This window comes from Pseudorasbora parva, chromosome 23 (genome assembly GCF_024679245.1).
Source record: "Pseudorasbora parva isolate DD20220531a chromosome 23, ASM2467924v1, whole genome shotgun sequence".
Lineage (NCBI taxonomy): Eukaryota > Metazoa > Chordata > Actinopteri > Cypriniformes > Gobionidae > Pseudorasbora > Pseudorasbora parva.
The window spans coordinates 13,360,818-13,387,628 of record NC_090194.1 but is presented as its reverse complement, the minus strand read 5'-3'; the positions used below and the strand labels follow the sequence as shown (position 1 = coordinate 13,387,628).

The 26,811-nt window shown below is 37.9% G+C and overlaps 1 protein-coding gene across 1 annotated transcript in view; it reads left to right on the top strand.

Annotated features, from left to right (window-relative positions):
- The first annotated feature begins 17,613 nt into the window (after positions 1-17,613).
- sppl3 (signal peptide peptidase 3) overlaps positions 17,614-26,811 on the top strand; it is a 59,434-nt gene continuing 50,236 nt past the window's right edge. The window contains exon 1 of the mRNA XM_067432991.1: positions 17,614-18,051. Coding sequence (XP_067289092.1) covers positions 18,029-18,051 — 23 coding nt within the window. The 5' untranslated portion in view covers positions 17,614-18,028. The remainder of the gene's footprint in view (positions 18,052-26,811) is intronic.

Here is a 26,811-nt window from a genome sequence, read left to right as displayed (position 1 = left end):
AGTTGCGAGGTGGGGCTCCATGGACCAGACTTGTTTGTTCAGCTCATCCCACAGATGCTGGACTGGATTGAGATCTGGGGAATTTGGAGGCCAAGTCAACCACAAACTTGTTGTTGTGCGCCTCAAACAATTCCTGAATAATTTTTGCTCTGTGGCAGGGCGCATTATCCTGTTGAAAGAGATCACAGCCACCAGGGAATACCATTTTACATGAAAGTGTGTACATGGTCTGCAACAATGCTTAGGAAGGTGGTGTGTGTCAAAGTAAAGGTTTCACATCAAAACATTGCCCAAGGCATCACACTGTCTCCGCCAGCTTGACGCCATGCATCCTGGTGCCATGTGTTCCCTATGTAAGTGATGCACACGCAACCAGTCATCCACCTGATGTAAAAGAAAACATCATTCATCAGACCAGGCCACATTCTTCCATTGCTCCGTGGTCCAGTTCTGATGTTCACATGTCCACTGTTGGCGCTTTTGGTAGTGGACACGAGTCTGCATGGGCACCCTGACTGGTCTGCGGCTATGCAGCCCCAAATGCGCCAAACTGTGTATTCTGACACCTTTCTATCAGAACCAGCATTGAGCAATTTAAGCTTCAGTAGCTCGTCTGTTTGATCAGACCACATGGGCCAGCCTTCACTCCCCACGTGCATCAATGAGCCTTGGCCGCCCATGAACCTTTCGTCGGTTCAACACTGTTCCTTTCTTGTAACACTTTTGATAGATACTGGCCACTGAAGACCGGGAACACCCCACAAGAGCTGCAGTTTGGAGTTTTGGCTGTCTAGCCATCACAAATTGTACATCCTTACACTTGCCCATTTTTCCGGCCTCTAACACATCAACTTTGAGGACAAAGCCTGCGTCGGAAACCTGGAGGACACATTTCAAGGCAGGAAGGCATCAAGCCACGTCCAAATCTAATGTTTGCTTCACTTCCTGTCTCCTGAGATATCTTCATCTGATCAATTGTTGAAGGCAGCATTTATGTATCCTTCGCTGCCTTTGATATCCCACATTCCTGTGCTTTCCATTCAGTGACAGTAGAGCTGGGAAAATAAGATTGTGTCCGAAAGTTGCATTTGCTGGTCAGTTTGTGTGTAAATTGTGTTTTTACCGATATTTTTCACTTTTGATGTCATTTCTGGCAAGAAATTACTAATGTAGTAATAAATATTTTTTTAGTTTTCACCAAAGCTTGCTTTATTTTTCGTGAGGTGCCCTCATGCACAAAACGCTGCCTTACAAGCCATTGCCTGATAAGGCAGCGAGACAACAAGTCAGCTGCCTAGGTTTTCGGATGCAGCCAAAGTGTTCACTTGCTGCCTAATATATCTCACCCATTACCGATGTAATGATGAAGAGAAAATCTGTGTAATTCACTTCACCGGTCATCATAATGTTATGCCTGATCAGTGTAGGCCATGTATTTCAAGGGGTCATTGCACTATCCATTATAAATTTACAAAAAACAGGTTGATTCTGTGTTTAAACATTTCACAACTATTTTACTAAACATTTCTGCATTCAGCATTTGACATTATTATAGCTGTCTTTATCCCTCTGTTTGTCTGTCTCTCTCATTCTCCATCTTCCCCCTCTCTCTTTCTGCCTGTCTCCGCGCCTCTCTCGCTGCTTCCTGTCTCCCTAATCCGTAATCCTGTGAAAATCGCTCAGGCGAAACAGGGCGGCTTTGATCAGGCTCTTTTATCAACGGTGGATTCGGTGTCAGCTCACCCGGATTCCACAGAACCCTGGAGCCCTGGCACAGGCGCTCCTGACAGCAGTTCATCAACGCCAGACATCATCATCCTAAAGGCCTTATGATGGATCACAACTTGCATTATGCTCATTATTATACATTATAAAGACCCCATAAAAAAATCACATGACGAGTGCAGATCAAAACACTTGCCAGTGCCCAATGCATGCTCATAATATATTGTTCAGGGTTATTATTTACCTGAAACTAAAACTAAACTAAATCCAGAAAAAAATTGACTGCTATCTCAATGATATACTGAAATAACACTGATTCACTACTAAGTGCTACATTAAGTGAAGCCTCTGTGATAATTTTATTTGATTTACTTTTAAAGAAATATTCCAGTTCAACAAGTTCTCAAGTTATAGAACTTGTATGTTGATTTTCTTTTCTGTACAAAAATATAGTTTACAAGACTAAGTGATTTATTATATCCAATTATATCCAATTTTTTAACAGTATCACCATGACAACATTATACCTAAAACTTTAAAGCTGGTTACAAATAGTACACATTTAAACAGAAAAATGTAAGGGCTTTACAAATCATTTTCAAATCTTCAAATTTCTGATTGAAAAAAATAAATTATATATATATATATATATATATATATATATATATATATATATATATATATATATATATATATATATATATATGCATGCTGTAGCAGGTGTGGTGTTTGTTTTGTGCTGGTCTCAAACCCTTTGAGTGTCTGCTGTTGAGTAGCTTTGCTCGCCCAGGGGATGCAGACTTTCCACATCCTGCACAGTGATATCTCATACCCTGACGGGTAGCTAGGGTGACCATTTGACATGGACAGAAACTTTATACTCAAGGGAAGTGAACTTAGCAAAGCCAGACATCTTATCTCATGAGTTAAGCATAGCATTGAGTTTGTTGTGTTTTAAAGGAATCTGTTATATGTCAACAGTTTCCACGAGGCACATTCATGGGCCAAACTTCTCCTGTCACAGAGCTTAATAGACCTAATTTATTGACCGATAGATAGATAGATAGATAGATAGATAGATAGATAGATAGATAGATAGATAGATAGATAGATAGATAGATAGATAGATAGATAGATAGATAGATAGATAGATAGATAGATAGATAGATAGATAGATAGATAGATAGATAGATAGATAGATAGATAGATAGATAGATAGATAGATAGATAGATAGATAGATAGATAGATAGATAGATAGATAGATAGATAGATAGATAGATAGATAGATAGATAGATAGATATTGTTATTTGGTACATCATGCCGAGTCAAACGATTCCCAATATTTCCTAAAATTTTTAATTATGTCGTAAAAGGCTATATTTTAAGAACGTATTGGTCATCAACAACATGTCCTGACTGAACTCAGAAAGTTTACTGATTGAAATTGTATCATCTTCCGAATTATCGATTTCGAGTTAATAGACAAAATCCTTTTCGTATATGGCATTAACAAAGTTGATGGCATGATGCCAAAACGACTCAGAGGCTGTATCTCTACAATGCTTAGGCAAATAATTTTTATTTTATGCGTACGCTAGGGTCAGTGAACTGTGCGTGTGATGCAAATTTCACCATCAGAAGAGTATGCGTGTACTGAACGCCATGTACTTTGTTCGCTCAGGTTGCACGTGCTCGTTTAATTTTTCTTTACAGCATTTACACAGGTTGTAACTCGTGTCAAGAGGTTGCTCAAAACTGTCGAATGGCTGTGTACGCGTAGGCTGTGCGTTCGAGGTAAAAAACGAAGTATACTTTCAGCTTTACACTGGCCACACCGCATCAATTTCGTAACAGTGCTATCTATTGGTCAAAAGTGAATAACCATTAAAATCACATTACTAATCTAGTCTACTAACATGTCGTTTATTGCTCATTGTTGCAGTTGGTCTGATGCTATAAGCAACGCTGACATCATTTATCACACCTTCTTTGTGCATGACCCCTTAATGACTGCTTGTAGCTATATTTCCACTTGATTTTGCAGGTGCATGTGTTCTGTAATCAGGTGCTTTGTATCAGTACGGCTGTGTGAGCATAGGTGCGCCCCAGATGTGCGCAGGAAGTGCAGCATCTGATAGTCAACCACCTCGATGAGCCTCTATCTTCTCCATCTCTTTCTGCAGTTTCAGCAACTAATAGTGATCTGTTCCCACCAACACTGTTTTTCCGTTTAAGGCTTAAACCAGATTGACAGTGGTGCAAGTGTGCTAATGGGTACAGATGTCCAATAATGCCTGTTGATTCAGATGAGGATCATTTGTCCTCGCATTGTCAGCGGGCTATAAAGAAATCCATTATTTAAGCCATGATAAGAAAAGGTTCACTCTCTCCCCAGTTATGACCTAGATAGCATGCCACAACTAACACATTATTCTCTTTCGTTCTTAACAGTCACGTTCACTTTGTCTGTTACTCAATTGTAACAATGTGTCTACAGTATTTCTGCACCACAAGCATGAAACTGAATAATAAAAATTGTTATGAAATAAAAATTCACCCTGTCTGTTTTCTAAACGCAAATCTTATTGTGAACAACCAACCTTAGCATGCTTTTTTTTATGTATGCTGCCTCACAACAAACCAAAGAGGTTTATAATATCTGAAGAAACTAATCTGTTAGCATTTCCATCTAGCATTTGCTTAATAGAAAAAAATATAATAGTAATATATTTAATTACATTTTTTGCAGCATGTCCCACTGTTATCAACAAAAGAGAAGTTTTAAAGGTGCCATGACATCAAAATGGACCATTCTTTTTTTTTCTTTTTTTTTGTGGAATACTGCAGTAATTATTGGAAATGATTGACCCGTGCATATCATTCTTATTTTTTAATAAATGTGTCATTGTAATCTTTAAAATAACTTCCTCTCCCTCTTGCAGCAACCTCTTCTCTGATGATGCATTTACTGGCACGAGGGCGGGACAACCTGTAACACACATGAGATCCACCAATAGCAAAACATAACCATCCAATCAATTCCTCATGGACAAAATCAAGTCCCGTCCTACATTTTTCTTGTTCTAGAAGCCATTTCAGTAGGACATACAGTACATCACAATAGGGAAAAAAAGACTACCACAACTTTAAGGGCTCCCTGCTGTTTTCTGCCAAATCCAGTCTCTTCACTCCCCACGTGCATCAATGAGCCTTGGCCGCCAATGACCCTGTCATGTAAGAATAGTAATATTTCATTATATTTTTTAATTTTATTTAGTATAATATTAACAATAATGTTATTAATAATATTAAATGTGATTATTATTGATATTCTCAAATTTTGGGGACAAATGCAAATTTAATTACTAATATGATGCAATATATAGGTTGTGTAAATATATTTAGGACCATGATGATCATTTTATTCACCCACACTGTCCTTCACTGGTCTTTGATGCATAATTTTCTCTTTCACATGCATGCCATCTGGTGGTTATACATGATATTAAGCATGAGAGGAAGTGTGCATGTTTTTTATACACAATAAATGTCTCAAAAGATGTCAAAATCTAAGCAGTTTTAATAAACAGTATTAAACTATCACACAATATAATGTGTTGCATGCACTCTGTCAAGCATTCAGGGGGCTGTAAAAATGCTAACACTTCCCAAATAAACAAGTCTGACAGAAGACAGTTTAAAATGTCTTGTTAGAGTTCTAGCAACACTATAACTATTGTTGCTATAACAATTAGAGTCAGGGATTTAGAGTTTAACTGTTTGTGCTACTTTAAATCATACGGCTTGTTGAGGAAGGGTGTCCTTCTAAAAGATTGCATTTGCGATTTTTAACAAATGGTTGATCAAACAGTTAAACACACTAGCAACCACCTAGAAACACCACAACAAATACCCAGAACACCCTAACAAACAGGATAACAATTATTTTAAAAACAGTTATAGCAAAGCAAAGTCCAGGCAACCACCTATCAAACCTTAATATTGTGGAAGTGAGTTTTAAATGAGCAAATTACACCATATATACACTCACCTAAAGGATTATTAGGGACACCTATTCAATTTCTCATTAATGCAATTATCTAATCAACCAATCACATGGCAGTTGCTTCAATGCATTTAGGGGTGTGGTCCTGGTCAAGACACTAGGCTTTGTTTGAGATGCGCCTTGCCTCGCCTGAAAAAAAGGCGAGACTAGGCGGCTGCAGTGAGGGGAGGAGTGAAAAAAGTTCAGGCAAGCCGGACAGTTCTCTCCTCTCGTAGTGGATCAGACACCTGCGAGATCAGTTGCGGATATCGCGGGATTCACACTCGTGCGCTCTGTTGCTGATAAACTGGATGTAATTTAAGTTCTGTTTCTTTTATATGAAAATAAATATTATGAACAAGACACCCAAAGTTTTTGTTATTTATTTCCATTCGAAAGACCTGTTTATCAACCATTTTTACTTTAATTACATACATGTTTTTATATATTTTTATAAATATGACAACAATCACATAACCAACAGAGAGATCGCACTGTCCGAGAGTTTGGGAATATTCACACATAATTTATACACATTAAAATATGATATCAGAGTTTTAAAATCAAACATTTTAAAAAAAGAAAAATACATCACGGTTGTTTAAGCCAATAAGCATTAAGCTGTGTCGTCAGCAAGTCATTTCCCATCGTGCTTTTGGTTAGCGCAGTCAGTGGAGAGCAACTGCGCTCGACTGCAGAATCCGACACATCCGCCTCGCCATCGCGAGAGATTTTTGACATACGTCAGCATGACATCAGAGCAAGGCGGACCGCCCTCGGACACATTTCTAACCGGCATGCATCTCGCGCTGATCACCGGTGATCGGTTCTGCGCAGATTTTGCTCATCTCAAACAAGCCTAATCTCCTGAACTCCAAACTGGTGCTGCGTTCCAGTTCGTTTTTATCATGCCCTTCACTCGCAAACTTCCCTCTGTCTCGTTCACTCGGATGTGCGTCATGCCTACGTTGCATGAGTGCCCACTACTGGCGGAAACTTTGCAAATGGACTAAACTGGAACGCCCTAAGCCCTTGATCACTTGGAATCCACTATGGAGTTGATATATTATTTATTTTTTACCTTTACGAAATTGTTTAATGCAGCATTCTATATGTATATGGATGTGTTTGGGTTGTTTTAAATGTTTTTAAAAATAGTTATAGTTGATTGTTGTGGGGTTAATTAAACATGATATGTGGTGACGTCACAATCGCGTTGCATTGTGGTATATGAAGGTGCCTGAAGTGTACATATGAAGTAGACTCGCTCACTCGGTCAAAGTCGAGGGAGCAAGGGTCTGTCCATACAAACTTCCCTTGTCCACTTCACGAAGTGGAACGCACTTCAAAATGGTGGCAGGGATTCCCCCAAAGGGAAGTTATCAGAGTTATCAGAGGGATTCCCCCAAGGGGAAGTTATCAGAGTTATCAGAGGGATTCCCCCAAGGGGAAGTTATCAAGTCCCAAACTTGGGAAGTTTGCAATTGCGTGTCTTAAAGTGGAGTGGAACGCAGCATGGATAGGCTTGTTTGATATGCGCCTTGCCTCGCCTGAAATAAAGGCGAGACTAGGCGGCTGCAGTGAGGGGAGGAGTGAAAAAAATGCAGGCAAGCCAGACAGTTCACTCTTCTCGTAGTGGATCATACACCTGTGAGATCAGTTGCGGATATCGCGGGATTCACACTAGTGCGCTCTGTTGCTAAAGAACTGGATGTAATTTAAGTTGTGTTGCTTTTATATGGAAATAAATATTATGAACAAGACACCCAAAGTTTTTGTTATTTATTTCCTTTCGAAAGGCCTGTTTATCAAGCATTTTTACTTTAATTACACGTTTTTATATTTTTTTATTAATATGACAACAATCACATAACCCACAGAATGAGCGCACTGTCCGAGAGTTTGAGAATATTCACACATAATTTATACACATAAAAACATGATACCAGAGTTTTAAAATCAAATATTTTAAAAACAACCTTGCATCACGGTTGTTTAAACCAATGAGCATTAAGCTGTGTCGTCAGCAAGTCGTTTTCCATCATGCTTTTGCTCAGCGCAGTAGGTGGAGAGCAACTGCACTCGATTGCAGAATCCGACACATCCGCTCGCGAGAGATTTTTGACATACGTCAGCATGATATCAGAGCAAGGCGGACCGCCCTCGGACACATTTCTAACCGGCATGCATCTCGCGCTGATCACCGGTGATCGGTTCTTCACAGATTTTGCTCATCTCAAACAAGCCTAATGTCAGAATGAGAAAGAAAGGTGATTTAAGCAATTTTGAGCGTGGAATGGTTGTTGGTGCCAGACGGGCCGTTCTGAGTATCTGAGTATATCTGCTCAGTTACTGGGATTTTTACACACAACCATTTCTAGGGTTTACAAAGAATGGTGTGAAAAGGAAAAAACATCCAGTATGCGGCAGTCCTGTGGGCAAAATGCCTTGTTGATGCTAGAGGTCAGAGGAGAATGGTCTGACTGATTCTAGCTGATAGAAGAGCAACTTTGAAATAACCACTCGTTACAACCGAGGTCTGCAGCAAAGCATTTGTGAAGCCACAACACGCACAACCTTGAGGCAAATGGGCTACAACAGCAGAAGACTCCACCGGGTACCATTCATCTTCACTATAAATAGGAAGAAGAGGCTACAATTTGCACAAGCTTACCAAAATTGGACAGTTGAAGACTGGAAAAATGTTGCCTGGTCTGATGAGTCTCTTTGAGATGGTAGATTCAGAATTTGGCGTAAACAGAATGAGAACATGGATCCATCATGCCTTGTCACTACTGTGCAGGCTGATGGTGGTGTAATAGTGTCGGGGATGTTTTCTTGGCACACTTTAGGCCAATTGGGCATCGTTTAAATGCCATGGCCTACCTGAGCATTGTTTCTGACCATGTCCATCCCTTTATGACCACCATGAACCCATCCTCTGATGGTTACTTGCAGCAGGATAATGCACCATCTCACAAATCTTGAATAATTTCAAATTGGTTTCTTGAACATGACAATGAGTTCACTGTACTAAAATGGCTCCCACAGTCACCAGATCTCAACCCAATAGAGCATCTTTAGGATGTGATGGAACGGGAGCTTCATGCCCTGGATGTGCATCCCACAAATCTCCATCAACTGCAAGATGCTATCCTATCAATATGCGCCAACATTTCTAAAGAATGTTTTCAGCACCTTGTTGAATCAATGCCACGTAGAATTAAGGCAGTTCTGGGGGTCAAACACAGTATTAGTATGGTGTTCCTATAATCATTTAGGTGAAAAACATTACAAATAGTAATGTGTCCAAACTTTTGTTTTAGCCTGTACTGTATATATATATATATATATATATATATATATATATATATATATATATATATATATATATATATATATATATATATATATATATATAATAACCTGGGATAAGGTTATACTCTCAGAGGAACTATAGATGAGATAAATAAGAATCAATGGGCCGCTGACACTGGGTAGCTACTTTAAGATCCTATAAGCAACTGCGTAGTTACAATGGTAGACTGGGAATAATCTCTGGGAACAACAGCTCCTTGCGGATTTTTGTAATCCCAGGCTGAACCCCCCTAGGGATTTTTCTGACGCTCTATTCCTTTTACCCAAAGAACCTGCCGTTGAGCTATTTTACACTCATTTGAGCTTCTGGACTGTGAAGAAATTACAATGATGTGCCCTTTCCTGTTGTTTTGGCTTCAGTATTAACAGGAGATAGCCGTTGTATCATCTTTTTGATTGATTTTGATTATTTACCAGATGCACAAAACATTTTCAGGAAAGGACAACCATAATTGGTATATTATCAGTTTAGTATAACCTCTGCCATACAAATAAGGGCAGATTACAACTAAACCCACAACCAAACTCAAGGTAAAAACTTCCTGTGACCCTTGCCAAAAAACTGCTATTTGCATAAAAATAACTACATTGTTTTTAGAATAAAACAGTACTGATAAACAAGCATGAATTTTCAAATAGACTATAAGAAACCAACTGAAAGTAGGGAATGATTTAAATCAAAACGAATGATATAGTGAGAAACACTGTTCTCTTCAGTGTTAAATGAGTATGTCTTATATTTAAAAAGAAGAAAAGAAGAAGTCTCAATGCAATATGTAGCACATTTTGTATGATGAATAAAGAATGTGATGCTTGCAATTCTACTATTTACTTTGTTATTAAATATATATAACATCGCATTTAATAGTATATGCAAATACGTAAATAAAAAATATGTGTATAAGCAAGTGTCACATTTTTAATTAGTTTTTGATCTATTTCTGTGTTTTGTTCATGAGTTTCTTTGTTAATCTTGCAGTCCTGTTAATTAGTTCCTGTTCAGTTCTCTACCTGTTTTTTTCTATGGTTTCTGATTGATTTTAGTAAAAAAAAAAAAAAAATGCAGGTGTGTTTTTTTAATTAGCTTGTTTTCTTTGTATATAAACCCTCATTTTCAGTTTCCCCCTTGTCCGGTCTTGTATAAGCTGTTTAGCTGTTTAGTTTCCCTAGTCTTCTGTTTGTGAATTGAAATATAACTTTTTTGAAATGCCGCTTCAAGTGAGTGTTTATAATATACAGTGTGACAGTATGTATTAATATTCCTATACTAATATTGCTTAAAGGCACACTATGTGGTTTTTCGCCGCTAGAGGTCACAAAACAAAGGCGTAGCTTGATGACACTGAGATTGAGCGCAGATTCATAAGAGATGTCGTCTTTACCTCTCAGTCAGTGGAAAAGAATTTGGATGGCACGGGACTTAGGAAGAAATCATATTCATGGAGGAGATTATTAAAATTACTTTAGTATGAAGCAGAGCAGGGCCGAGTGTTGTGGGAGTGCAACACAGCCACTGGAGCGATTGCTAATGAGAGACGAATGGGACACTGGGCTCAACAGCAGCTGAGCTTTTATTATGCCGCAGTCGCCGCTTCCGCTTCTTCTGGTTATGCATATTAAAAGAGGTGCAGAGCTTTTTTATCATATTAGATACATTTAAGCGTTTTGAAAATGATATACAAACATTATGAGACACTGCAGTAAGGTAAATTGAAATTAGGCATGGTAAAACATGGTACCCGCAGTAAATACAAGAAAATGAGATTTAAACAATAAGACAAACCGTTTTGAGCTATATGATTCGTTTTCTGTCTATAAATGTATCCAAACAGTTGTTCACTTATCAAATAAAACATAATATATTAAAGCGTTTCTTATGTTTCCAGAAATCAAGGGTGTCCTAGGTATGATGTCATTGATAGGCGACACACGGACACAGTCCGTGTCCTAGTAAAAAAGGTTTATTTCTCTGGATTTAAACAATCTTGGAAACATCTGGGATAATGTAAGTACACAAGTAAACAAAATACTGTTCTAGTATTTTTTTGAATATATTTTAATCACTAAATTCTACATATTGTGCCTTTAAATTTGCTAATCATAAGTAAAAACCATTATTTCACATCAACATGCACCTTAATATAAAAATAATAATTAATATAATATAATAAATATAATAGTTAATATAATACTCTTTAAATGTAGGGTAGGCAATTTTTGGAGAGGCTAGCAATAGCGAACTAGGTTTGAAAACATAGATTCCACCCTCCCTTAGAGCGTCTCCAAAGCCATGCCTCAAAACAGATAAACGCATACAGCAGGGAACAAACAAAAGTGTCACAAGACGGCAATAAACTACTTCATGTCTCAGCACATTAACATTACAATAATAACGAACAAAAGCAACTTAAAGAGCATTAACCCTTAAAGACCTAGAACATTTTTGGGGCGCCTGATGTGCCTCTACTTTTCTTTGTTTTTCTCCCCCATTCTAGCAGTTAGCATCAAGTGCTATATATCATTTTAAACAGGAGAACCTGAAGTTTCCATCTAGCTCATTTGATGTCCCAATTTTACATTTATTTATTCTGAGAATGGATTCAATTAATATATTTTCAAGAAAAATGGTAGCAAAAATGTGATGTTTTTACTGTGAACTCGAACAGAACTTCATGAAGTTTGGATTTTTTTCCTTTAGAAAGTTAGACTTGGTTGTTTTACACTTCCAGATGAAATTTTGTCTACATGTAACAATCCATCAGCAAGTTATAGCCATTTATTATAACATTATTCTAGGCGTTTCTAGGTCTTTGAGTGAAAACAGGTGTATTTTATTGACTGATAATGTGTCCTAAAAAGTTCAAGTAATAAAGTAAATAAAGATTGTTATATAATAACAACACTGAAACAAACATTTTTCTTCAGAGAAATAAATTATAATTTGGGCATGAAAAACAAACACAAACAATACATCAAGTTGTGACAAGAAACCGTGAAATAAAATATGAGGCTACTTTTACATGTGGGCGGCTATTTTCATAAACGGACATTTCAACTTCTTTGCACATAATCTTCTCAAACACAAATTGAGGAAAATATAATAGTGAAAATGTGTAAAACACAAACTACATACAAATAGAGAAATATACTGACTGTGTGCTGTGATCTGAGAGAGAGCGCTTTGCACGCGTTTATTTCTGTTTAGTTTGATGCATGCAAATTCACACCCACGTTCATTTTTCAGAGAAACGTGATTCGTGGTTCAAAAGACCAAACACTGTGTTTATTGGTTGAGTTGATGAAAGTTTCAACGAATCTGGGCACAGGGGGGTGGGACTAATAAAAAAAAAATTCTGTTTGGCTCAGGGGAACAACCCACGTGTGTTTCTTGGACAAATCAATGCTGCATATTTTAATGAAGCATCCACGCGGACTATGGAGCCTCTGAATGATCAATCGCGAAACATATTATACCTATGGAAAGGGGAGATTCTCCTCTTTACTCCAACATTACAGATTGGATCAGCGATTAAAAAGTTATTAAACATTTTGGAACGATAGTTATTTTTAGTCAATGCTGCATATTTTGATGACGCATCCACGCTGACTATGGAGCCTCTGAATGATCAATCGCGAAACATATTATACCTTTGGAAAGCGGAGATTCTCCTCTTTACTGTGCAGTTTACAGCATACAGATTGGATTAGCGGTTAAAAAGTTATTAAACATTTTAGAACGATAGTTATTTTTAGATAGTCGATAGTCTCGGTCTTTAAGGGTTAAAGAGCAACATGTTAATAGTGTTGCCATTGAAATGCATACATTTGAGTCACAAACCACTCCAAGTATAAGTTAATGTCACAGGTTTCCATCTCTTTCAAAATTGCATGACGTGATCGCTGCATCGGCCCTGTTTACACCTGGTGTTAAGATGCGTTTTGGTCGATTGGATCACATGTGGACGACGTTAAATACAGGTGTAATTTGGGTCTAAAACATTTTAAGCTAGTCCACTTTGGACCACTTTCAGAGGTAGTCGAAGGAATTCGAATTTTAAATCGATAGCTCATATTTATGCCAGGTAATTGTTTATGAACTAATGCTGATGAATAATGACAATGTTCAGTTTATGATGTTTATATAGTTATAAATTTTAGGCGGTTGTAACAATACTATATATTGGCTGCGTCCGAAACCTGGAAAATGCTGCCTTCAGATTTCATAGTGCCTTCCGAATCTAATGTTTGCTTCACTTCCTGTCTCATGAGATACCTTTATCTGATCGATTTTTGAAGGCAGCATTTATGTATCCTTTGCTGCCTTTGATATCCCACAATCCTGTGCTTTCCATTCAGTGACAGTTGAGCTGGGAAAATAAAATGGCGTCCGAAAGTTGTGTTTGCTGGTCAGTTTGTGTGTAAATGTTAGTTTTTTACCAATATTTTCCAGTTCTGATGTCATTAATTTCAATTAGCGAGAAATTACTAATGAAGTAATTAAATATGGGTTTAGTTCTCACTTATGCTTATAGATCATTAAACTGTTGCACTGCCTGTCCGAAATTTGTTTCGTGAGGTGCCCTCATTCACAAAATGCTGCCTTACAAGCCCATTTCTCATAAGGGCAACGAGTCAGCTGGCTAGGTTTTCGGACGCAGCCTTTATCTCTCTAATCTGAACTTAAATAAGCAACTGCAACTGCAATACTAAGGCGCAGGCATTTCAAAATAAGAGTCAATTTGTATTTTTTTAGGTATTTAATTAGTGCTACGAAATCCCAAGAAGAACGCATCTCACAGCTACAGTGATTCCGTCCATGTACAATTATGTAGGAGAAAGTTATTATTAGTTTTATTAGTAGTCTGAGCAGCACACATTTAGTTGCCTTGACTACAGATTGCTGGATTATTTTGCATAAGTTTTCAAATGACTGAAGATATAAGTTATTGTTACATTATGTTGTTAATATTTTTTTTTTATTTGACAATATGCACTCACCTAAAGGATTTTTAGGAACACCATACTAATACTGTGTTTGACCCCCTTTCTCCTTCAGAACTGCCTTAATTCTACGTGGCATTGATTCAACAAGGTGCTGAAAGCATTCTTTAGAAATGTTGGCCCATATTGATAGGATAGCATCTTGCAGTTGATGGAAATTTGTGGAATGCACATCAAGGGCATGAAGCTCCCGTTCCATCACATCCCAAAGATGCTCTATTGGGTTGAGATCTGGTGACTGTGTGGGCCATTTTAGTACAGTGAACTCATAGTCATGTTCAAGAAACCAATTTGAAATTATTTGAGCTTTGTGACATGGTGCATTATCCTGCTAGAAGTAGCCATCAGAGGATGGGTACATGGTGCTCATAAAGGGATGGACATGGTCAGAAACAATGCTCAGGTAGGCCGTGGTATTTAAACAATGCCCAACTGGCACTAAGGGGCCTAAAATGTGCCAAGAAAACATCCCCCACACCATTACACCACCACCAGCCTGCACAGTGGTAACAAGGCATGATGGATCCATGTTCTCATTCTGTTTACGCCAAATTCTGACTCTACCATCTGAATGTCTCAACAGAAATCGAGACTCATCAGACCAGGCAACATTTTTCCAGTGTTCAACTGTACAATTTTGGTTAGTTTGTGCAAATTGTAGCCTCTTCTTCCTATTTGTAGTGGAGATGAGTGGTACCTGCTGGGGTCTTCTGCTGTTGTAGCCCATCTGCCTCAAGGTTGTGCGTGTTGTGGCTTCACAAATGCTTTGCTGCATACCTCGGTTGTAACGAGTGGTTATTTCAGTCATAGTTGCTCTTCTATCAGCTTGAATCAGTCGGCACATTCTCCTCTGACCTCTAGCATCAACAAGGCATTTTCGCCCACAGGACTGCTGCATACTGGATGTTTTTCCCTTTTCACACCATTCTTTGTAAACCCTAGAAATGGTTGTACATGAAAATCCTAGTAACTGAGCAGATTGTGAAATACTTAGACCGGCCCGTCTGACACGACAACCATGCCACGCTCAACTTCTTAAATCGCTTCAATCACTTAAAGGTGCTTAAATCACCTTTCTTTACCATTCTGACATTCAGGGTGTACTCACACTAGGCACGGTTGCCATGAACTGGGCCCGAGTACGATTGTCCCCCCTCCCCACTCCCCACTCCCCCGCTGGCCTGCACTCACATAGGGTTTCAGCATTCGTGCCGGGGCACGCTTACGTCATTATGGTGCGACGGTTTCGGGTTTCAGCATTCGTGCCGGAGCACGCTTACGTCATTATGGTGCGACGGTTTCTGGTTTCAGCATTCATGCCGGAGCACGCTTACGTCATTATGGTAATATAAGATGGTAATATAATATAAGATAATTGCATTAATGAGAAATTGAATAGAAGTTCCCAATAATACTTGTACACAATAAAGAGTGTAGTGTGGTACATTGTGAACAAGGGTCAGATATTATATTGTATAAAAGTCTAGTCTAAAAACGGCATAGCAACCAGTGCTTTAAAAAAATTAATATAAAAATCGAGAATCAAATTGAACCATGACCTAAGAATCGAAAATGTAATCTAATCAAGGATTTGGAGAATCGTGACACCCCTATTGTAACCGGGACGTTTGAGGGAGTCTCCTGTCAATTGCGTTATATCTGCGTTATCCTCGGTTTCCGGTTTTATTTGGCAGAAACGCTTTACTCTATCGTTTGCAAAAATGTCACAGCAGCCGCTGAGCGAACAAACAGAGTAACGTCGTAACATCATTATAAACACACTTAAATGTATCTGATATGATAAACAGAGCTGTGTTACCTCATACTCATTACCGGAAAAGCGGAAATGGCGCCGGCTACTGTGTTCCGTCATCATAAAAGCCCCACTGCTTGCATGCCATGTGTTGCGTAACACACGCCAGCGGCCTTGCTCAGCTCCCTCAACATTCGGTCCTACTCTGCTTCATACTACAGTAACAAAATAATCACATCCATGAACGGGATTTCTGCCTGAGTCCTAACACTATTATTTTCCACCGGCTGTGAGGTGAAGACCACATGTCCTAAGATTCTGCACTCAAACATGGCGTCATCAAACTACGCCTCTAGTGGACGGAAAAGTTATAGTGTAGCTTTAATGCGTAACCATCATAGGAAGTGCATTAGCCAGGCAGGATTCAAATTTTAGTTTGAAGATGAAAAACGAACCAGGAACAATGTTCTCTTTCTATTCCTGATTTCTAACATGCACTCACAGCGTTACGGTTGCTCTTGCAGCGATCTCTGTATTTTTCCTTTGCCTCCGGGCGCATTCAAATGTAAATTGCTCAAGCTTATTTTGTCCATCAGATCGAAAGATCTGGGGAAAAAAACATACATTTATCCAGCCATAGACCCTCCCCTCAAAGAAATCAGGACAGAAGTGGTTGAAAAAGAAAAAAAAGAGACGGATTAAAATACCAGGTGTAAACGGGAATGTGTCTCCCTCTTCTACTTGTGATCCAATCGACCAAAATGCATCAGGTGTAAACAGGGCCATAAGCTCGTTGCGTTGGTTCAGGAGGAACTGTAAAAGGTGGGCTCTGTTTCGGTGCCCAGTAACTAACATCTGTCTACCTCTGCATAGCATGACACTGATGATGTGTGATGTCTGTGTGGAGGTGTGGAAACACATACGTTGACTGGCAGGAAGGACACCATATCATTGCATTCGGACCAAATGCAATGATTGGACAAACATTTTATGATCCTCTTCCACAGATGTTATACATATAAATAAATTTAGACTAGCAATTGCTATCAAGATGTGGAGAGACTTTCAAACCGCGTAACAAATAGAATTCTGGAACTCGCCAACCCTGCCTTTAAATGTTGCTAGAAAAACTTAGGACATGCCCCAACTGGTGTCAACACATAATTAGTGCACTGTATATTTTTATTATAGCCTATACAATAATAGCAGAAATATACAATATAAGCAAGACTTTAAGGTTTGCGTCTGTATACAGTCAGAAACTGACTTTCAAAAAGAAACTACCCTCGAGAAATGATCAAGAGTAAAAATAATAATAATACAAAAAAAATTAAAAACTAACAACAAGCTCCGTCTTCGCTATAATAACAGCAACCAAAAAGTTATACGATGACCTAGGATGACAAGGATAACAGTATATGAGGCTTTTTATTGTGGTATTATTTACACGCAGAAATGTAGCCTACTATAGAAAACAAATTAAGAGATTACACTCTGTTTTATCATGGACTCCATCACACAAGGCAAAGAGCATCTCCATGGCCATTTTAATACTTGTCCGTTTTAAATAATGTAGGCCTACTATATATTTTTTCTTCAGCTAAGCAAATTTTGAGAAGCATGTCGACTCGAAACTGCAATACTGCATGTCACCTAGTGGCAGAACCTGTCCCTTCAATCTCATATATGTGTGGGCAAAACCGTGCACGCGCACTTCTCTGGTTGGGGCGACAGTCGCGCGCTCGCCATAGAAAACAAAGCTATCCGTGCGCTTCCATTACAGCTATTGGGGCAAACCCAGCACACAGCTCTCTCTCTGCATGCACACCCAAGATGGGTTTGCACCTTTGAAAGCGGGGCCTGTTGTGAGGACAGACAGCCAGCCAACTGAAGTCAGCGAAACGTTTCGGTTTTTTCCTGGACTGCTTTTGTTTCTTAGCCACGGCTAGCAGCACAGCCACAGGCATTGTCATTTCTGCTGCGAGCTGCCGAAGGAAACACATCGCCATGTTGTTATCGGAGGGGGCTCAGTGAAGAAGGCGAAACCGTGAGCGTGTGGAGGAGATAATCTCGTCTTTTGAGCCGAACCTCAGTCCTCAGCCGCTGCCTGACTGACTGACTGACATGGCGGAGCAGAGCTACTCCTGGTGAGTGCCAACAATATATAACCATTCAGACACATAACACTGACATTTAACCCACTTTAACATACACATATTACCACTGTCAGCGCCTGAAATGTGTGATTTTACCTTAGTTTTTGCCGTTAAATCGGCTACATTACGCTCCGCTAAAGGTTCGAAGCATATTTTGGGTCTAATGTAGCATATTAGCTCTCCTATATACGGGTTTGACGTTTTAATATCAACCGCCGTTAGACCAGAGTTTATTTAATCTATTTTACCTCACAAATTATTTACAGTCGCTATGCTATTAATATTACGTATTTCCCGTCGTGTGTATGTGTGTTTATTTGTAATACGGTTAATTCAGTAGTGGCACAAAGGGAAATGCAGTACGCTAACGTGCTAACACGACCGATGCAACCTGAAACATTATTAAATCAATATAATTTAATTGATTTTATCATTATTTCATCGTTTCTCATCTGAATCAGTAGCCGGTATTCGTGTATTGGGTCGTGGTGGCGGTGCTTTAGCTCATTAGCAGCTCTAATCCTGTCTTTAAGGAAGAGAACTGTGTATATGCAAGACAGGCTATGTTTCTAAAACCATTGAGTTGACTACTTAGACAACCGGTTCGGGCGTCATAGACGCACGTGAAACGTTTCAAATGTAATGCGGATATGATGACCTAAAATGCTCTCTAGGTAGGCAACGCACTAGGTTTTGAGACATGGCCGTGTTGTGTAAACAAGATGTTCAACTCATTGTGAACTGTGATTTCTTAACTTTAACTCTTTTCAACTCAAACATGACTTATCTTTGGGTTAATATGACCGACACCGTGTGCCTCATTCTTTGACTCTTTCAGGCCAGGAAATGATATAGCTGGAGATGGCAAATTTGGTGGTCCATATGACATGTTTTTGAGTCGATGAGTTTTGGCCTATATATTTTTTTCTAAAGTATTTTGTAAAAAAAAAAAAAAAAATTAAGTTCCCTTATATGCAGAGTGTCATTTTCATAAAAGATCAATCATGTATTAAAAAAACCCTTAAATTGCTCATTACAATATATTTACAGTGTTTTTTATGGCTGTACCCTAAGTGATTAGGTGAAATGTGGCATGTTCAGAAGTTCATCATTGCCTATAAGGCAAATGGAGGTGGAGTCTGTATATCAGTAGCTGATAAAAGAGTATTTCTGTTATTTTCATTAGATAGGCCTACATTTCACGCATCTAGTTATCCTGGCCCTGATTGATGAAAATGACTTTTCAGGAAGTTTGACTGGCATGCAGGTGTTCATAAGGTCTGCATCTCTAATGCCCTATCGGCATTTAATGATTTTTGTTTGCCTGAACAGTCATGATATTGTTCAGTTGAAGTTGTCGGACAGCAAACCGTTATGATTTGCTTATAATTGTGTATTTATCAGCTCTTTAATGAAGTTGTTGAAGTAAATGCAAATTGATGTTATCAGTGATGTCACACTAACTTGTCCCTGCTGCTGTAGTTAAGGCCATCCTTAAAAATATTTTGGTTTGCAGTAACAGTAATTTTTTTTAAAAAAAGGGTCGGTAGGTAGGTCTATATTTTTTTTCTCCAAATTTTAATACAAAAAAAAGAGTAAATTTTTGGTGATGGTGATTACGTAGGTATGAATTTAAACAAATTGGCATATCGTGACATCACTGACTGGGTCTTCAAGCCGTGCCTTCGGGCGTGTAGGCTAATTGCAGGCTATATAGACCACAAACAAATTGAAATATTTGTCAAAAACATGTTTATTGCATAAATTTCAGGTGCATTCTTTAAGAAAAGTGTCCAACCACCAGCTAGCTGTCATTGACTCAAAGCTGTCAACCCTCCCTTTTTTTCCGGGTTTCTCACGTATTTTAGCTCTTTTCCCGCTGTCTTCCCGTTTTAGTATTTTCCCGTGATGTTTCTTTTTTTTACGCTCGATTGTGTTAACTCAGAACACGCAAAATTCTGTGTCTCTGAAGTGGCTTGCACTTCTTGCCAGACCAACGCATCTGGTGATATAGACTAGTGCATTTGAATATTAAAAAGCAAAAAGTTGTTTTTATGAATTCAATTAATTAAGTAGCTATAACCAGCTATTCAATCAAGAGCAGTGAGTGAGTCCTTATCTTTTGTTTGACAGACAGCAGTAAAGGCTACTGCCCCTTTAAGACCTAATACAGAGATATGCATCGTCATTCTCAACTGTATAAAGTTCTCTTAAGGGATATACAGACTGTCTGATAGATACTCATCAAGATCGACATGTTGACATACTTTTTGTGTGAGTTTATCCGTTCAAACGCAAGACTTGAAAGAACTCAATATTTGCGCGCTGTGAGACGTGCGCGCGCTGCACACAGAGACAGATCTTCTCACTGCAGAGGGTTCTCATTCGCGTCTTCTGGCGAATATACTGAGTGATGATGGCGAAAATGACTGGTATACGGCAGCACTCGCATGCATTGAACACAGTTTACAAAGATAGACCGTTTTGCCCAAGTTTTATTTTATTATCGCTGTTGTAGTGCACGTGTATCCATCGACAGAACCATACATAAAGCATTATTTTTCAAGTTACAACCAGTGCCGCCGCTCCCACCACGCGCTGGGGTCGAGCAGAAGCAGAACACACGCTACCCATAGCAACGCGTTATGACAACGACATTTCATACTGACAGGGACAAGATAAACGGCTTTTCCGCCATTTGTTACTGTTTTGTACACGTTGTTATATTAATTATAATTCAAAATCTGTTTTATTCGCCACAATATAGTAATGATAAATGTTGAGAGGGGCACTTTTGATTCATTTTCAAAAAGGGCAGGGGCTCAAACTAAGCCCTCCCCTCTGCAGTGCACTTGCCTGGTGTGTGTAACGTGTCCATGGTCCTGACTCCTGTCACACAATGCGGCGAAATCTCCGACAGGGCTTTAACAGTCTAACGTTACAGTGAATGAGAGTATGAGCCGAGCCGAGCCGAAACGAACGCACGTGCAGGCCATAGTGTGACATCCGTTAACCATAGTGTAAACATAGATGACGTCACGGGTTTTTCTATAAACGAAAGAACGTAGCCTTCGTTTGTATGGCCCAGGCAATTTATACATTTATAATACTTACTAAAATATAATTCATATTATTTTATTACTGTTGTATTAGTTGTTTGAAAAGTAAAAAAAAGAAATTGGTCGGTCTTAAAGCCAATTTACAACCGGCAAGTCGGTCGGACTAAAAGGGGAAAAAAATAAAAAATTGAGTCGGCCCTAAATTGACAGGGTCGGTCGGGTTACGGCAAACAAGAATATTTTTAAGGATGGCCTAATGTAAACAATACAACACAATACAATATTTATTTAGTGCCTGACCGCATGCCACAACTACAGTTCTTAATGTCAGACAAGTAGCTTGCATGTGAAAGGAGTGCAGTAATCCTTTTAAAAGAGCAATGGCAACTAAGCAAGCTCTTGTCTTTTTTAATTGGCTATGGTCTTTATTCTGATGAAATACTGTATGTATACTTAAACATTAAAATTAAAAATGCATTAGCTTAGCATGCGAAAGTGCACTTGACATTTAATTCGGTTGATCTTTAAAATATGTTAGTTCTTTTAATCCTGTTTTTCTGCATTTCCAATCTGCCTAGTACACATCTATAATCCGTATTCCGTAGCTTAACAAATGTCTTCGACTGTCCAATTCATTTATAACTACAACAAAAAAAGTGACACCAGTGCAGTAGTAGGCCATTTAACTATAGGTGATCGTTTTTTGCCCTATAAATTACATTTGAACTTGCCTGCTTAGTTTGATATATATTAGGGATGCCCTGTACAGCACCAGGTACAGCATTTTATGGTTCAATACGCGCTGGTGACTTGCGGTTTTGCATTTAATTATTTATTTCCATTTCTCTCCTTTGAAATATTTCTCTGTTTATTTCGGCTCTTTTTGAGTGTGCCTGTAAGTCTACGTGCTGATATAAGAAAATATTCAATTATATGCACTAAAGTTAGGGGGTGTTTATCCGCGTTTTAAAGCCGTGCAGGTTAAACATTTCGCAATGTTTTGCATTGAGTGCGCGCACTAAACGTCTTTCAACACACGTGATTACTGGAGAGTCTTACTGCGCTAATACTGTCAAATACACACAAGTTTAACATATAAACACAGTTGGTTATGTCTAAAGGGGAAGTATAATCGCGCGTCTGTATATGAGACGTGATCAGGTCTTCAATTGAAAGCAGCAGCCTAGTCCTTAAAGGGACAGTTCACCTCCGATATGATGTTATTAAAAAACACAAAAAAACTTTAATACAATAGTGTTTTAGCAATGTTGTATATTGCAGACTTTGTAGTTTTAATTTTACCCATACTTAAATACATAAATACATAAATGCATTCATACTTAAATGCTACTGTTGCTACTGCCACTATAAATCTTTATATATACATTTATTTTATATTATACAATACACTGGGAATGTGTACAAGGGTTTTTTAAGTAAAGTTTTAAGTTTAACCTGTTAAGCTGATTTCTAAATTTTGAAAAAATCCTAAGAAATGTATACTCAGACTAAAACAAATACAGTTTGTGAATCCTTTGCACTAAAAGCATAATTATGGTCTCATTTGAAAGCAGACACCTGGCAGTTTACTGTAAAGTCAAAATGATAATATTTTTTATAATAAAAAAAAGCTATAATAAGCTTCAAAGTTTTGTAAAGTTATTAGAAATGTATTTGTATGAAATATCTTTATGAAAATAAAATTGAAGTGGGCCTTGGAGAAATCTAGAAATGCACTACAGCTAAAGCCACAAGTCTGACCATGTTATATTTCAGATCTGAAGATGATCAGTCTAAAACTCTGAATTTTATTAAACGTTTTACAAGATCGTTTCATGTGATTTTATTTTGAGATATCTCTAAAATATCAACTGATGTTTATGGCCATGTCTTCTCAGCTTTCATTCTCTATTTTGCCTCTATTGTTTAGAGGTGCAAACTACCCCATTCAGTTTGTCTCCCCAACACACATTCACACCTCTGTGGACTGGTTATGGCTCTAATTATTATTCTTTTGTCTGCATTATAATTACTAACGATTCTCTATTCAAACTGTTCTATTCAAACCTCATTTCTAAATCAAACCTCTCACTTTACCCTCACTGAGACTCTATTGAATGCATTTCGTCCAAATAAGCATTTCAGTAGTTTTACATTTAGAAAATGTTCATAAAAATAAAGTATTTACTCAGTGGCAGGTGCATCTAGGGCAAGCTAGCATGTTAGCTTAGCACACCAGCAAAACAACAATTTATACGATTAAAATCATGTTTTATTCAAAACTTGCTTCATATCACTTTATAATTTATAAGTCGAGTGTTTTATATAACAATATGTGATCTCATGTAGCTTCGGGTCAACAAATCTGACAGAAAATATACAATGCTAAAAGCTATGTGGAATAGCATTGCATTATAAATATCATCTATTATGAAACCACCCAACATGGCATAAAGAACACAGACCAACCATATATTGCCGCGATTGTGTGTTTATTGTCTTAAAACGTGTCTATCTGCATAAAATAGTGATCTAACGATCGCTAGAAAGCTGTTTTTGGTCATGTCAGATACTTCCTGAATGTCACATGGTGTGTCTGTTCTTCATGTGTTCCACAAGGGAGTGAATTTTCAGTAGTACAGCTTTCCAGCGCCCTCCGGCTGCCAGAATGAATTGAAAACACAGCATAACACAGTCTACTGCGCTCATAATCATACATCCGCGGATTTTGGATAAAGATTGAATAAATAATACTTCTCTGTATAGAAATTTGACTCAAACATGTGAGAATCTATCAATATTTCTCCACATCTGCACACATTTGAAGTAAAAGCCCTGAGGGAAGTTGTTTTGTCGAGTGTCTTCATGACGACCAGAGAAGAGTTTTTTATGAATGGGAGCAAATGACGCGCATATTACAATCAAAAGGTAGCGACGCCCAAGATCATATTCATAACTCCTGGCACATATTAACACATTACGGTCATTATAAGACTTTGAGAATAAAACAGAGGTAACAAAATTAAACTTTAGTCTTAGATCTTTTTAATGATGTATAGTTTGTCAAGGTAATTACTTACATCTGATAGTAATTTTGAGCTAATTTAAGCAAAGAGAGTTTCAGTGCGTCACCGTCCTCGTGACGGTTATCAGGTTAAGTAAGGGTCTTTACCCTTTTAAGTAAAATCAAGAGAGAGTATTGCAATAAAAACATTTTCTCCCTAATCTTTTTCTGTTCCTGTCGCCTAAGAATAAAATAGCAAAAAAAATGAACCGAACCGAAAACCGTTGTTAAAAACCGAGGTATGTATTGAACCGTGGACTAACTGTATTGTTGCATCCCTAAAATATATCCACTAGGGATGTCAATTTTCGCAAATTCCCATGATCGATTGTCGTTTAAATTAACGATCAATTAATCGTTAACCTTAATACTGCAATATGCCTCTACAGCAGTGGCTTATAGCCGACAGGATGTGCAATGCTGCTCAAAACGCATGTTCTTCACCAAATGAATATGAGTGATTTTTTAAAAAAAATCTAAACAAAGGGCTATGGGATTGTACAATTAGTCGCTGTGATTTATAATTTAATTAAATGACTATAATATAACCTGTAATACAACACCACCGCCGCCTCAGATCTGTTATTCAGAATATGTCGACGCTCTTCCAAGAACAACGTGCTGAAATGTCACCTAAATCCAATTAATTCAATAAAAAATTTTAAAATATTGTTTTCATTAATGTTATGAAATGTGACAGTCCCAATCATAGTTATTATTAGTCATGCGTTGCTGTTTGAACTGCGTGAGCTGAAGCTGATGCTCTGAATCAACACTGGTAAGGTACACTGTAGCTCTTTGCTAGCGTGTCATTAAACTCAACAAAAAGCTTCCTATATGAGATTAATCATATTTATATAAAGTTAACAAAATATTACAAATTATATCTGCACAAAATGATGCGAATGCACAAGTGAACTCGAATTGATATGCTAAAATTCATATTCAGAATGGGAGACGCGTGGTATGCGCTCTTCCTGGAACAATGCTCTGAACACGGCACCTATTTACAACCATTTATTAAAATAGTGTTCTCATTTACGTTATGTAAAATGACAGTCCCATAGTTATGGGACCCCGCCACCTCTAACGTTAACTCTTAACCAAATGCATCCTTATGAGATATATCAGCTATAGATAGGCCTGCACAAAATAAACACAACTTTACAACTTACATTTGCACAAAACAAAAGGCTGCGAATGCACATGCAGACTTGTAGTCATGATGAAGGTGTAACTCCAGCTGTAAAATGGTCCCAAATAGAACTTGGGCAGGCTTGCTTGATTTTTCCTCCCGTTTCGCGGTTGAGTCGCACGCATGCACATGACCCTGCTTAATCGATGATCGATAAGGCTTATCGACAATTAACCGATCATCGATTAATCATTGACATCCCTAATATCCACGGTTTTAAAGATGTGCTTATTTGGAAGAAAATTGCAGTGCAGTATGAATTGGATCTATTGAGAAGTGGAATAAGTGCAGGTGTTTTTGTTTTTGAAAACAAAATTTGTTTTAGCTGGTAAATGCTGGTAAAGTCTTTATATGTTTGTGTTCTCCTTTTGCAAATTGATGCCTTGATATAATTATTCATTCAAGATATAATAAAATGTTTCTTCAATCATGCATTTTTGCTTCTACACATCTGGTTTCTTATGGAATGTCAATCCGAGATGTTTTACAGGTCACCCCAAACAGTGTCTAACAGATGAGTACATTTACCCACCACAGCACTGCAGTACTGTGTTTTGTTTTTTTCAAGTACCAGATTTGACAATTATACTACGTGAAAATGTTGGCTAAGCCATAATGACATTCACCCGACTTTTTTTGTAATGCCTTTATTGTTAGCTTATAGTGTGATTAAAATGGCTCATGTTAAAAAATACTGATAGTTGGAGATGAATATAGATACATTTTTGGTAGATCTCAGTAGGGCTGTCGCGGTGACAATTTCACTTGCAGTAATTAGCTCGCGCTCTCTCTCTCTCTCTATCTCTATCTCTATCTCTATCTCTATCTCTCTCTCTCTATATATATATATATATATATATATATATATATAAAATATAAAAAACAAAGTCATGTTCAGAAACCGAAAATAGACTGTTAAACAGGAAGTGAAGTAAACCAAAGATAATGTCAAATAAGGGTCCACATAGCAGCAGGGCCGTAGCCAGCTATGAGGTCAAATACACAGAAGATGCTGGGCGTGAATTTCAGCACATAGTGTGAGTGCGCATAGCTATACTTAACATTTCGTATTTAGAAAAGAAATGTTTAACAACCGACAAAAATATGATAAAGATGTCACTAATTTAGCCATATTTAATTAAAAAATAGACTTATAATTCAAGTGATACATGTAACTAATGTATTTTTTCCCTAATATAACACATGTTTTGTCAATGTGGGGGGAAAAGAAAAATTAAGGAACACTCCAGTTTTTTTGAAAATAGGCAGATTTTCCAAGTCCCTTAAACAGTTGAGTTTTGCTGTTTTTGAATCCATTCAGCTGATCTCTGTATCTGGTGGTAGAACTTTTAGCATAGCTTGGCATACATCAATGAATCATTTTAGACCATCAGCATCAGTGCTCAAAAAATGACCAAAGACTTTCAATATTT